The following is a 15,234-nucleotide window of genomic DNA, read 5'->3' as shown; positions in this document are numbered from 1 at the left end:
CTCCACTTATAGTCAGCTGCCCCTTCTAATTGGAGGAACTTACGTGAATTCCATCTATTTCTTTGAAGAAGATACAGTGAAGGTTTAGAACAGCATCCAGCGTAAGTCCCAACACACTGTAAATATTCACAATATTCTCCTTTCCCCCTCCATTCTTTATAGAATATTTACCTCTGAAGTTCTTAGACTAAGGTCTACTTGTCACAAGCCTAGACTTCTTTAGGCAGGAACGTACATTTTTTACATCACCACTTACATTATTACAGGTGTTTAGTTCGTGATCATGAGGTTTCTGTTTAATAAAATGAGTGGAAAACTGAAAGATTTATTGTAGCTTTACCCTAGGTATACATTTCTGTACTGAGGTACAGATATTTCTTGTGGTCTCAGTTCTCAGGAAAGCCTTCCCTAATTTCCTGAATTCAATTTCTCCTCTTAAATGCTCTGAAGGCACATATCTCAATTTTAATTTTAAATCTATTTAAAGGACTCCTTCATAAATATGCCTTCTCTTTCAACCAAAAGTTCCAGGAATGTAAGGAACAGTGTCTGTTTCCATTCAATCATATTCTAAGAGGTTAGCAGGGTTCCTCGTGTACTGGGAACCCTCTAAGAGATGTCTGTCAAAACGACGAGTCAATGAACGAATGAACAATGGATATTTCACCGAGGAAGAAAATGGATGCTAAGTCAGAACGACTTAAAAGTCTATGAAAAGGTAATCTGACCCGTGTGTCTTACCTTGTGATTCTGTATTTGAGCCTGTAAGGCAGCTTTACTCTTGATTTGCTGTAAGTGGTCGTGCGCAAGCTTTTCCTTGCCGATGTCCACGAGTTCTGCCATGCCTCGCAACAAGGCATCTTGCTGGCTCTCCGTGATGAAAGGGCTGCTCAGTTCCGTGTACCTGGCTCTCAGGATTCCCCACATACTGTCAAGTAAATCCTGAAAAGAAAAAGTGTCTTTATCCAGTCACAAAAATAATCCAAATGAGAGAATAATCTAAATTCCCTTCATGGAAGAAGAAAGTCTTCCTCCTTATAATCACAGTAACTCCCTGATTGAATGTTTTCCACTCAGACACACCTCTAATTTGTAGACCTCTTGCAATAAAATGTAAGGTAAACGAAGCCTCTCCCCTTCATCTCTTAGCTTTGCCACTCGGCTCTCGGCGTTCCGCAGCTCCACTGTGCACACGTCTGCCTTCTAAAGTGAGAGACGATGCAGAAAGGTAAAATCCTTTAATGAGTCAGAGAGGTACATATATTCATTTTAAAAGAATTAAACAGCACAGACAAAAAAAAAATCAGGGAAACATGAAAGTCCCGCTTCTCTTCCCTCACCTCCTGCTTCTGCCAGAGAGCCCTAGTTGACGATCTGATCCCAGCCCGTCTGACGCTCACCCCAGCAGAGGCATCCGTGCCCACCCTCACACTCGCTGATGCACCCGTCCTCTGGCATCCTCACCCAGCAGCTTCTCAGCCGCTCTTCTCGTCAGCACGAACACGTGACTCCTTTTAACCCGACGCACAGTAGGCCACTAGAAGCCCCCCCCACCCCCTGCTGCTTTTGTAACCATCTGCTCTTAATGGCTTTGGGGCTGTGTAAGGGTTTTTGATTCAGGCAGTGCTACCTGGTTCATCCTTGAGTATTTATATACATACTTATTTCTTTGCACTTGTCTTCCTTAGGATAAGCCCAGTCCAATGCCTAGAGTGGTGTCTGAACATAGTAGGTGCTCAATGAACACTTGCTAAGTGAATGAATGAAGTGAAACTGCTGTTGGTGCATAACCCAGTGACCCTGAGAATCTGGACGGATCGCCGCCCCTCCCGAGAGAGAAGGAGGGGTCTCCTTTCCCAACACCCTCACCGACACGGCACAAACTTACATTTTTGCCCAGTTGGGAGGGGACAATGGTCTTGTGTTGGTTTAATTTACTTTTTTAACTTACTGGTTCAACATAAATCGTTTTCATTTTTATCTATTTACTTAAGCCTTGCCACTGCTCACAAAAGAGGTGGTTTAGAGGACAGCTTCCGCACAAAACTCTTCGTTCCTGGGGTAGATCGGTTTAACTATTTTGACTTGATTACCTGAAGCTGTTCATCAATACTCTGGCCACTAATTTCATTCAAAGACTGTTGTAAAGATGTTTTGTATTTACTAAGTTGATCGTAGAGTCGCTTTATTTCATTCTGCATAGGAAGATAAATTCAGGGTAAACAATGAGAATCTCATTTCGGCTTTCAGTACCTTTTCTTAAAATTTACTTGTCCTTTAATATTTGTGCTACCAGGAGTTTCAAACATGGACCAAAATAGAGGACTCCCGGGGCGCCTGGGTGGCTCAGTGGGTTAAGCTGCTGCCTTCGGCTCAGGTCATGATCTCAGGGTCCTGGGATCGAGTCCCGCATCGGGCTCTCTGCTCGGCAGGGAGCCTGCTTCCCTCTTTCTCCCTCTCTCTGCCTGCCTCTCTGTCTGCTTGTGATCTCTCTCTGTCAAATAAAAAAAATATATATATAGAGGACTCCCCGTGTCACAATCACCTGGCTTTAACTATCACTGACTTGTAGCCGGTGGTCTCTGCTCTGTCCCCTCCCCCGAGCTTTCCTGACTGTACTTGATCTCCCACCCCTTGGATTATTTTGAAACAAATTACAGATATTTTATTTCATCAGTGTAAGTGTATCTTTAAAAGATTCTTCCCTTTAAAAATACCACAGATCAAAAATAATTCCTTAGTACTATTAACTGTCAGAACGGGTTCACATTTCTCTAATTGCCTGTGATTTTTCTTTTTGGTTTGTTTGAATTGGAATCTAAATGAGGTCTGATAAGCTGAAATGGGCTAACAGCAGCAGGCTCCCCAAGCACCTCTTTTTTGTTCCTGGGATTTTGGGTGGGATCGTGGAAAAACTAGGTCTTTTCTCCTACACAGCTTCCCACCATCTGGATGGGGCTGACTGCCCTCCCACTGTGCTGCTCCAAACACTCTTTTTTCCTTGGGTCTCTTTTACTTGGATTCTAGAGGCCTCATCAGACTGAGGTTTGATTTTATGGGCGAGACCCCTTCGTAAGTGGTGTTGTGTTTCACTTCTTTAACTCTAGTTAGGAAGGTACTAAAATCGTCTGTCTGCCTCAAGTCTCCCCTTCAATCCACAAAAGACAACAGCCAGATGAATCTACCTGAAACACACACAGACTGTCCTTTCTTTGCTCAAAAACTTTAATGGCTCCCTGGTACCTAGAATCCTCCCGTATGATGCTCATTAACAGCTAAGTGTAAGACAGGAAAGAAGCTGTGTTAGGGTTGACCTAACAAATTCATACCACAGTTCTGGGAAGGACCTCGCTTTCAAATAAACGGTCTCCAACCACGTGCAGCAGAACTAACCTAGAAACCCTCACAGAGAGACCGTCTCTCCGCTTTCCTCAACAATCCCTATTCACAAATGCCACCAAGAATGATGGAATTAATGGAAATTAACCTAAAATAGTGCCAAAGAAAGCCAAGCGCCTAGCTCCGTACCTGGTAACTGCGGTTATAGTCCAGGCCAGCTTTCAGGGACTTGCTTTTAGCAGCGGCTGTGGCCTGGGTGTGTTCCAGGTAGACTTGGAGGTTGTTGAAACATTCAAGAAACAAACTGGTGTTCCTCCCGGGCCAGGTCATGGCTTTCACAAGGTCATTCTTTTTGTCCCCCATAGCTAAGTAAAGTTTTTTCAACTCAAGAGCCAGCGTCTGCGAAGAGAGGAAGGAAAACACAGGGAATGGACTCTGACCTTAAGAGGCTTCTGCTTGGGCTTAAATGGTGGGCTGCCTGCAGCAATGGCCAGCACCTAGGCTTGCTGGAAATTCCCTACCTCGTAGTGCACCTGCTGCACACAGACATCCCCTCTGAAGAGCCCAGGTGTCTGTAGTGTCTCCTCCACACTGCCAAGGCACTGACTGAGGGTCAGAAAGAGCTCAAATAACTTTTTATCCAAATTTATGTATGTTTCTTCTGTCGGGTTTTCCTGAATCAGGAGGAAAAAAAGAAAAAGTAAAATCATTAGGATTCCTTGCCTTCCTACGCCTGAATTTTCCCTGATTTCTGTTGAAGATTACAAGTTACACTGTTTTATTTTTTTTTAAGATTTTTTAAAAATTTATTCAACAGAGATCACAAGTAGGCAGAGAGGCAGGCAGAGAGAAAGAGGAAGGGAAGCAGGCTCCCCACTGAGCAGAGAGCCCGATGTGGGGCTCGATCCCAGGACCCTGGGATCATGACCTGAGCTGAAGGCAGAGGCTTTAACCCACTGAGCCACCCAGGTGCCCCACAAGTTACACTGTTTTAAATGTGGTTGTTTTGAACACTTCCTGAAGTAGGTAGAAGAACAAATAAATAAAATGAAGATGAAGAAGTACGACTTCAAGGGGGGGGACCTAGGGTGGTGCCATGGTGCCCTGGTGAGTTTGGGAGCCACAGATCTTCTTATGTTTTAGCATAAGCTGCTGCAGCCACCTCTTTTTCTTAACCCAGGATCACCATGAATTCTTGACCAGTTACAAGTAATTTAGGCACAAGCCAAATCTCTAATGAGCCCCATTTGGGCTCTGTTCCCTACCGTCTTCTCTGGCGGACACCACACACGACCCAGCATACCATTTCAACATTCAATTTAGTCAGGGTTGGAAATCTTGTCAATACTCCCCTTCTTCCTCCCCCCTTCCAATCACAGAGCACCGCTGCAGACAATACTAATCAACAATGATCCTTGTTGGGGGCACCTGGGGGGCACAGTCGGTTAAGCATCCACTTGATTTGGCCTCAGGTCATGATCTCAGAGTCCTGGGACTGAGCCCCACGTCGGGCTCTGTGTTCAGTACAGAGTCTGCTTGTCCCTCCCCCACTCTCTTTCTCTATCGCTAAAATAAATAAATATATCTTAAAAAACACAACAAAACAAAAACACAATGCTGCTTGTTCCTGGCAATCCTGGACATAGGTTCAGAAGCCTTTGTACACAATGCTCTAGGCAGCCACTACCAAATGTGAGCTGGCAAGAGATTCTATATGCAATTCTAGGATCCACTCCATTATGAGTCTACTGTTTATTCAATAAAGACAATTCTGACTAATTTACAGCGTCCCATTTCCCTTCTTTGATACAGCCATGAGGAAAATACATAATGTGACGTCGCTACCTGGGTCTGCAGATTACTGGCTTCTTGACGCAGGTCTTCTAGCTGTGTGGTGTATGTTTTCAATTCTTCAGTTGTTGGGTATCTAAAGTTATACACACTCACACTGGGCAGAGCACTCATATTTGTGGCAACCTATATGAAAAAGGGAAGCCTTGTTACAATTTGAGATCCTGGTGATGTTAACGGAAAACAGCAAAATGGCCTTCACGTGTTACCATCACATCAGGCTTTCTGCTACCGTCACCTGTCAGACAAAAACAGTTAAATCTTAAATATTGTGGATAGGTTTGAAAGGTCATGAAAAGCTTTACTTAAGACACTTGAGGATCCATTTAGGTATCAAAATGGGGGGAAATAAGGCATCACTTGAAAAACGGAGTACAATCATTAATCTTTCAACTGAGTAGCAATACCCCTCACGTGATGAGGTGAGCTATTTCTCTTCCCATTTATGGGTAGGCCCCCGGTATACAGCCAACTCTTGGAATGCAGCACAGTCACCTCCAGGGACAGATCTGCCTCCTGAATTATTACTGAGAAGTTAAGTAAGTATTAAAAATGCGCTGCGATTTTAGCAGAGAGAAAGATTCAGACTGGAACATGAGTAAGGACAAAGCTCAGGGTGAGGCAGTACCTGACTCTGCTTGGGGGAAAGAACTCTTGAGGACGTTCTACTTTGGAAAGAGAACCACATACATGTTACGGTGTGTATGACAAGGAGAAACCAAGACTGAAGCCCCACCAGTGAGTTTAATTCAACATTAACAGGTTACAGAAGGTTCTCGGCAGAATACAGCTGAAAAGTTCCCACCAGACTGGAGAACTGGGAAAAAGACTGGTAACATCTGCCTGGGCAGCGTGAGTGCAAAACTGAAGGCAGAAGAGCTTGACTGCTGTGAGCAACAGTGCTATTCTGCTCATGGGCTCCCTGGTTAGACAGAAATCCAGCCGCAGCTGGAGTGGTATGAATAAAACTGGCCGAGGCAGTAAGAGAGCGTGCTGGTGGAATGCAGGTACCGCTGGCAACAGGGGCTGGCACAACAGAATGCAAATTAGCTCTTGATAAAGGGATGACAGTAATACAGCGCTGTGTTGTTTTTAAAGTGTTTTTTTTTAAACTTCTATTATTCATTCCTTTATTCATTTAACATATCGAAACTGCGACTTGATAATGTGAACCAGGCGGGCATACCACCCAATGCGGAACACGGACAAAGCAACAGGCACACAGGACGCTAAGAGCCGTGATTAGGGAAGCTCAGGGTGCCACAGAAGCATGAAGGAGTGGCCTTTACTGCAGATTTCCAGGAGGGCGAAAAGGGTGAGTCAAATAAAAAATGCACTTGAATTCTTCGCTTTCTGAAAATAAAGGACTACGTAAAGCAGAACGGAGATGTGTATGTGATGAATGTCTGTTGCATTTTCAAAGATCAACATGCTTATTAGTTACACTGTGTAGGCATGTACTGACCTGAGGCCGCACCTGCTTAGGTAGCGGGAGGCTGAGTTTTGATGAGAGTTCGTGATGTATATATTGCCACTTATCCCCACTTTGTCCCTGAGCTGACGAGACAGAGTCTGGAGCATCGTTTTCGGGGTTTGAGGCCCAAACGCTGTTAAAGAAAAATAAAAGGTGAAAAGGATCATCAACATACAGAAATTTTATTACATTCAGCCATGTTTTACAAGGGATTTAAAAAGAAATGCTCTTAGCTCTCCCACCCATAAAACGAGCTGAACGTCCAACTCTAAAAATGTTTTACCTTTCAGATGACTGCTGAGTTGTATCTTTATCAGATTGGCAATGCTGGGGCCACATTTTCTTGGCATTATTTTCGATGAGTTTGATGAAATCTTTCTGTTCCACTGGTTTTAACTCCAGAACCTATAATTGAGGGAGATTCAAATGGTCCAAAGTTTTCAATTAGTGGCCAGTGGTTTCTTCTGTTGAGATCTCATTCTGAGCCACTTCCTCAATTATTATTTACTACTTCCTTTTCTTGCTTGCTTATTCTCATTAACTTTTACTTCTCAAAAACCTACTTAAAATGTTCACAGAATGACCAAATATATATACAATACACGTTACACACATGGAAAATTCCCCAAAGTATGTCAACACATTTTGAAACAATAGGGAGAGAGATGTTACAGTTACAGAAGCAAATTCACCTTGAAGGTATTTGCTTAGTTTGAAATAAGGTGCAAGTTAATGAAGTAACAAAGTCAGAGCCCCCACCTGCAGAAGACAAAAGCAAAGCAGCTCGTATTGCACATGCTCAACACGCAGGAACACCTGGATACCACACTTTCCATCCAGGCACATAAGAAAACACCCCAATGGCAGTTTGGTACTTAGTTCAAAGGGAGAGTCCATGCAGAAAGCTTTATTCCTATCCTTCTATCTGCAATTACCTGTTGTTGCTGGAAATCTCTTTGTCTGCCGAACTGTGGCCTTTCGGTTACAATAGATTCAAATGCAGAAAGGTTATCTGGTTGGAAATCGTTTTGATGCTCTGAAGGTCTCTTTAGAATGGCAGAATGCTGCAAAAAATTTTATGATGGTGGAGTATTTAAAAAAAAAGACCCACTTTATTTCAGTTCTAATAATGAGACTACATGATGGACAAGTTTTATATAAAGTAAGTGACTGTATTTTGGTATTTACTGTAATTACATGCTATGATTTCATGTACTTATTTCAAAACAACTGCAAAAAACCATTGTATTTGATGATGCAGTCCTCCTGTTTCCTCAGTGTAATTCATCCAATGAATTACTAAAAGCCAGGAAATGTATTGCTTTTCTGTTTTAAGAACAAAGGCAAAAAAAAAAAAAAAAAAGATAGTTATGCTTATGCATTCAAATTTCCCTTATGTCCAGAACCTTTGTTTAAAAAGAGAGAACACAAGAGGATGAACGGGGAACTATGAAGCCTGTGTATATCCAGCCAATCTTATTTCTGTGACTGTAAGTCCTCTGAGTAGGAACCACCATCTCCTAAGTACAGACACAAATCTCATATAGTAAGACCCTACTCATAGATGCGTATCTGCATTTATAAACACAGAAGTCTTTTCAAAGTCACAAGAACACTGTAACTGTAGGATACTTTGATCAGTATATATATTTGCAAATGAATAAAGAGAAGGACCCTGGAAACACATTTTATATTCCTGATATCAAATCTTAATCTTGTTAAGAGCTTTGTTTTCCAGTCAACCGGAATCACAAATTTTCTTTAAAACTTATCTTTCTTTTATGAAGAAGGCTTCCACTGCCTTGTTACTAGCAAGAACCATCCATCCAATCAAACCAACCCAAACCAAACCTACACTGTCACCAACAGCAGCCCAGGTAGGAAAACCACAAGGTAAAATGGGATCAGGAACAAGAGTCAACATGGCCACCCCTTCTAGCTTTAAGAGGCTCCATCTTCCGTACTCCATGGAATTCTTCAGTAGCCATTTCACCACCTCTGCCAGACTCCTTCCTGGTAGCTCTCCCGTATCATCCAACCCCACACGTCTGCACGTGGCCATGTTTTACCTGGTCTTCGCTGTGTTTCTCCTGAAGCATGATCTGGACTTTTTCCAAATTGCACTTCACAGTCTTTAGTTTCACAGACAGAGCTTCGGCCTCCTGCTGAGTGGCCCCACTGTCTCCTGGCCCTCGATCTTTGCAGCTCTCCAGCAGGGAGGCGACCTTGTGCTCGATCTCTGTTAGCATGGCCTAGGAAACACAGTCACTGGAGTGTTCATGGTTTTGGTCTTGAACAAGCATTACACTCTAAAATGAGCTAGATTCCCTCTGTCTACCTAGTATATGTAATAAGTCTCAGAACCACAGATTAGAAGGGGCCTTAGGAAAACAACAACCATTTCCACATAATTCTTGATCTTTCAGACGGGGGTACAACCAAACCAACCCCAAACCGCAGATGTCACCCTCCAAAATAATCTAAAATAAGTGACTCTATAATCCCTTTAGAAAATACAGTTGAATGTAACCAGCACAGCACAGTGGTTAAGAACACAGACACTGGTTGGCTTAGTCAGAAGAGCACGTGACTCTTGTAGAGTAGTGAGTGCGAGTCCCATGTTAGATACAGAGATTACTTAGATGAACAAACAAACTTAAAACAAAAACAAAAACACAAACATTGGAAGTCCACTGAGTTCAGATCCCACTTAGCAGCTGGGTAAACCTGAATACCTTACTTTGCATGAATGCGCCTTCATGTCATCTGCAAAATGGGGGTACTAACAGAACTTACCTTCTAGGGTTACTCGGAGGAGATAGGAGTTAAAGTCCATGCACTCTGGCCAGTGCTTGACACACAGTCTATGCTATTATTATTCCACCCCTCCCACCATCCCAAACTTTCCTAACCTTTTCCTGTTCCAATCCAAGAGTCAAGTCGTAATAATAGCAAAAGAATTTCACAGAACTCTTGGAAGGTTCTTTCCCTTCTCTTTTTCAAGTTAAATAAACTTCTAAAATATCAGAAGAAGATGACAGAATTAATAATTTGGAACCTAAAACACTTAGTTGTAATTGACCAATTACAACTGGCCAATTTACACACGGATCTAAAAACAAATCCGCTAGATGAAGTAAGTTTCCCTGTAAATCACCGTCATTGTATTCTTCCCCAACAAGTCAAGTCAGCCCTCCTCTGGGACTCTGAAGCCCAAGCGGTCACACCAACTGGCTGAGCACACACCAAGCAATAGCGGCATTTGGAGTCTCACTTCAGCATTGGGGTCGTGTGCGCTAAAACTTGCTCGACTAGGAACAAGTTCCGCTCTTTGAGAGAAACCGAAGGAGAAACTATGCTTAAAACACATTTTCAGGGGGCGCCTGGGTGGCTCAGTGGATTAAAGCCTCTGCCTTCCGCTCAGGTCATGATCCCAGGATCCTGGGGTCAAGCCCCAAATTGGGCTCCCTGCTCAGCGGGGAGTCCGCTTCTCCCTCTGCCTCTACCCCTCCCCCCTGTTCGTTCTCTCCCTCTCTAATAAATAAAATCTATAAGAACAAAACCAAGATTTTCAAAGAATTTATTCTTGTAACTCCATTATCCAAGCAAACTACCTGTATCCTCTACAGGCTCCTCTACACTTAAACAACATGTAATCATAGATTTTACAGTGGCTACAGAGTGTACTACAATTTTGTGCTCCTTTTTTCCATGTAGTTATTTTATGTATACTTTACACTTTTACACATGTCTATAGACATATGCTTCATGATTCCCACTTTGCTAGCTGCAAGTGGCTATTCCGTGATTCATGTAACTTCCTTATTGGGAAGCCTTTAAGCTGGTTCCGGTCCTTCCCATTTGTCATTAACACTGCCACAAATATTTTTCTTTCTGGGTTATTTTCAGAGGGTACATTTAAAGTAATGGTGTTATTAGGTCAAATACGATGGACATTGTATATTCTGATAGCTGACCTCCCCAAACACTGAGGCAATCACAGAATAGTGCACCCAGAGTTTTCCAGGATGATAGAATTTTTGCCAAGGCAACATGGGAACAAAACAACAGCTGTTTTGATTCACATGTTCTGAACAATCAAGGCTGAACATTTCTTCTCAAATATTAAATGACCAAATATAGTGTTTTTCTTGACTGATTTGTTTGCTCCTGTCCTTTGGACATGTTCCCACTGGGAACTTCATGTTTTCCACAGGAAGGCTTTTTATATATATCAATATTAAGTTTTATGTGCCATGATGTTCTACAAATGAGCCAAAGATGGCCCCTCTCTGGGTCCCTATGTTGCTTATTTTCTTTTAAGGATTTAATTTATTTGACAGAAAGAGACACAGCGAGAGAGGGAACACAAGCAGGGGAAGTGGGAGAGGAAGCAGCAGGCTTCCTGCTGAGCAGGGAGCCCAATGTGGGGCTAGATCCCAGGATCCTGGGATCATGACTGAACCACCCAGGCGCCCCTATGGGGCTTACTTTTTCACAGCAGGCCAGAACCATCAGCTTAAATCCTACTGGCACCAAACTTGAAGTGGGACCCACATCTGCTCCCTATCGTCAACACACAACTCTGGGGTCTGGAAGACCCTCGCGTCTGCTGCCCTCTGGAGCTCTCTGACATCACCTAGACACACAAGCCCCTCTGGATTTCCTGCTCCCCTGGGAGTTCCTCTGCTTTCCTTCCCTGCCAGGTCACGGCCCCACCTCTATTCCCTGCCACAGCCTCTGGAAGGGCGCCTACAGAGAGAGGGACTTTCCCAGGCCTTGAGCTCCTGACAAAATGTTACCCAAAGCAAGTCTGTTGTGTGCTACTGCCACCTTGTGGTCGTGTCTTTCCATTGCCAGCCCCCAAATCCTTGATCTCCCTACAAGGGGCATGAGAAGGGGATTCTGGTGGTGATCAAGGAAATCAGCATGGGCAAATCTATCCTGGAGAGCTCTACGTGGCTGAGACTCAACATCTCGAACACTTCAGGTGCAATTTAGCACAACACTGCTCTGTGCTGTGGTACGGTCTTTTCCAGACTCCTCTGTGCCTCATCAGGCACGCAGTAGTGCCAGCATTTAAGGGAACCCACACTATTAAGAGCTGACTTTGGGTGTCAGAGGTGGGGACTTCTGGGGAAGGAGGTCAGCCTATCCACCTGGGTACCCTATGAAGCAGGCATTGGATACTGTAGGGTTGTGGACCTTAGTGCGGAAAGGGGGATGACCAAGGAGGGGCTACCCACAGCTCCAATGGGCTATCATGGGAGGAGTTCCGCTGTGGCTGGGCCAGTGATAAGGGGGCACTCTGAGAGGATGTCCTCATTCCTGGTGTCCACTATGGCAGACAAATGAGCCAATCAGGCTGAGATATTGGACCAAGGGTGATCTAACCACCCTTGGGGACACTGGATTATGCTGTGGTGATGTCATCATTCTAGCTTTAACCTGGAGGGACGGAGAGATCCCATCCTCTCGGCCGAGCCAGGAAATATTACTCAAAATGACTAAAGGCAAGGAGATTTATCTCCCTGCCCCCTGTCTCCCCACCGCCCGCCACCCCCCACCCCGCAACTCCCCCAGCGAGAGTAGGAGCACTCACAGTAAAATGGCAGCAAAGGCCTTTTATGCTGTATCTGTGATCTTGCAAGTCAGGCTATTTGGTTTCATTTCAGAAGAATGGAAGTTCTAAGGACTTACTATGAATACAAGTAACAGCTTTCACTGAGCCCTTCTCATATACTTGATATACCCAACACTGGTTCTTGTGCCTTATCTCACTGAACACTGCAAAGCCCTATGAGATAATTGACCACATGAGGAAAATGAGGTAGAAAGCTAAGGTCCCCAAGTTCACAGTTAATGTGACGGAGCTGGATCTGGATTCTACATTCGGAGCTTTTAGCCACTATGGTCTCTCCAAATACTCTGCTTCCATAAATCTCAAAGAAGTACCCCAAGAACAAAAACCTGAGGCCAAAATAAACACAGGGGTCTGAGTAACAGGAAGAAACACACTGTTGCTTTAAGAGAACTTCACCCAGTCTTGGAAGGTGATTGGTGAGGCGGCCAGCCATGAACTCCAACCCAGGAGCCTTACCTGGCACCCTACCAGCTGCTGTTCCACCACCTGCTGCATGTCTGCATCTAACGTTTCTGGCTCGAATGCCACGTTGGCTTGGTGCAGCCACAGCTCCAGCTCGGCCACCTGGGTCTTGCAGGCATGGAGGATTTCCGCAGGCTCGGGCCCAGATTTCTCCACCGTGGACTCAAAAGCTCCTTGCTTGTTGGAAAAGCCCAGAGCGTCAGCCTTGAGAGGAGGTGTGGCACCCTAAGATAAACCCAAAGATAAGCCAGCAGTGAAAAGCCATGGAATCCCAAGTTTGCAGATTTGAGCTTGCAAAAGGCTGGGAACTTCCAGCATTTCCCCCAGTTACGAGAAAACAAGTAAATAAGGGCAGAAGTAGTAAGAAAGAAGAGAAAAATGCACCTCCACACGCATAGCAACTATCACGTGACCTCGTGCTCCAGGTTTCCAAGCAGCCGATCCGCATGTACACAGGTGGTGTTCCCAGGCACAGAGGACGCAAAGGCAGTTCATTAAACAGCGAGTGGGCCCCGGGAGACAGGGGAGACAGGTGAGAGAGTGAGAGGGTGTGTGCGTGGGTGTGTGTGTCTGAAACTTTGCAGCGAATTGGCCAGCGTTTGAATTTGTGTAACACATGATTAAGCAATGCTTACATTGCTGTGAGCTCTGATCAAACAGAAAAAAAAGGCTCTTTACACACTGGCTGGGATACAAGGAAATATGCCACACACTCAACAAGTAGATTTTAAAATATTGTAGCTTTTCCTTTCTTTTTTTTTCCCCCTGACATGCATGCTACTACTCATCTAAATTTCTCCCTGTTAAAAGTAGTGTGAGTCAACTAATGAGCTTTAGTGGGGTAATCTGGAAATTTTTCTTCTGTTCTTATGAGAGAGTCCCGGAAACTGCTTTTCACTGTCTAGATACTCAAATATTACTGAGTTAAGGTACTTATACTACAGTACAAAGCAAGCATGATATAAGATGTGTTCTTACTGAAGCACCTGGGTGGCTTATTGATCCAAAAGAAAAATTTCTTCTGGATACCAAATTGAGTATTCTATTAATAATATAGTAGATGTTTTCAGGAATGCCTGCCTGGCTCAGTCGGTTAAGCATGTGCCTTCAGCTCAGGTCATGATCCCAGAGTCCGAGGATGGAGTCCCACACTGGGCTCCTTGCTCAGCAGGGAACCTGCTTCTCCCTCTGCCTGATGCTCCCCGTTTGTGTGTGCATGCGCACTCTCTTTCTCTCTCTGACAAATAAATAAATAATCTTTAAAAATATATATTAGATATTTTCAATATGGAAGTAAAAGATCTGATACACAGATATATTTGCTTCTCACATCCTTTTCCGGAATACTGAAAGATTCTATCAACCCTTCTAGAGAAATGCTTTCAGGAATTTGTGTTTGCTCTACAAGATTATTGACCTCAGTATTTATTATGATTACGATAAACTACAATATTTTCTATATAAGACTTTGCTAACTACATGTTAGCATCTAATACAAAACAGTTCACAAATGTATACCCTAACTCAACTCAAAGGCAGAAAAATTCCCAATGTCTACAGAATTTTGTACAACAAAAGTAAACAGAATAGGCAAGTGGTAACAACATGCAGGGTGTGAAAATATCCATTTTTCACACACATGGTGAGTATTAGGAAAGCTGGCTTAGCAGAAGTGTCTCTGAGTTGCACCTGCTCCCCCGACCATGTATTAACTTCACCTGTATGACAAAACACTATTTCTCCCGTGCCTTCATGTCAATGTTTTTATTTAAGAATCACCTTTCTTGAAGAAAGTCTTCCGTGGCCTTGTGTTTCTCTGCACAGGTGGGTCTGCACTTGGGAGTCACCTGGTTTCAATTTTCTTTTTTAATCCTGATTTTTTTAAAATCCAGATTTCTTAAAAGCAATAGTTGTGTGATTTTACTGCCAGACACCAACTGCCAGTCAACTAATTAACTTCTAGTTTTCAGATATTGCTGGCAAAGATTGGGGGATCCTCTTGTCACCCCAAATAACAATCATTAATATTACCTGATTAGGCTGTGATAACAGATTTACCATCGACCTTCTTTATTTATTCAAAAACATTAGTTGAGCACCTATCATGGGCCACACACATTTTTTAATGGCAGTATTAAGTTTCTTTCCTTTTTCACTAACTCACTGAATTAATGAGAAAACAAGGAAGCTGGGTAACTAATCTGGGCTTTACTTGCTAGTTATTTGACACTGAAGAGAATCCAAAGGTGAACGGAAGGGGGAAAAAGAATATTTGCAACCATAGAAACTGCACTTGCAAAGGTGCCCTGGGAAACCTGCCAGTAACCAGTTCACCCACCCCCTTTTTATAGTCAAAGAAACCTAAGTTCATTTAATGCTTAAGCAATTCAGTCACCTCCCATTTTACCACTTTGCTTCTGAGAAGCTTGGGCCCACGTGTAAGTTACTTGCCTGAGGTAACACA

At 43.6% G+C, this 15,234-nt stretch overlaps 1 protein-coding gene across 1 annotated transcript in view; it reads right to left on the bottom strand.

Annotated features, from left to right (window-relative positions):
- The window catches only part of LOC111159679 (spectrin repeat containing nuclear envelope protein 2), a 275,318-nt gene that overhangs the window by 86,676 nt on the left and 173,408 nt on the right, over nt 1–15,234 (bottom strand). Inside the window, 11 exon segments of the mRNA XM_022522256.1 lie at nt 742–942; nt 1,084–1,203; nt 2,094–2,195; nt 3,529–3,738; nt 3,861–4,013; nt 5,185–5,316; nt 6,656–6,797; nt 6,948–7,069; nt 7,600–7,728; nt 8,734–8,916; nt 12,765–12,995. Coding sequence (XP_022377964.1) covers nt 742–942; nt 1,084–1,203; nt 2,094–2,195; nt 3,529–3,738; nt 3,861–4,013; nt 5,185–5,316; nt 6,656–6,797; nt 6,948–7,069; nt 7,600–7,728; nt 8,734–8,916; nt 12,765–12,995 — 1,725 coding nt within the window.

This window comes from Enhydra lutris, unplaced genomic scaffold (genome assembly GCF_002288905.1).
Source record: "Enhydra lutris kenyoni isolate GAN:26980312 unplaced genomic scaffold, ASM228890v2 scaffoldscaffold4, whole genome shotgun sequence".
NCBI classification, from domain to species: Eukaryota; Metazoa; Chordata; class Mammalia; order Carnivora; family Mustelidae; genus Enhydra; species Enhydra lutris.
This window is presented reverse-complemented; position numbering and strand designations above follow the sequence as displayed.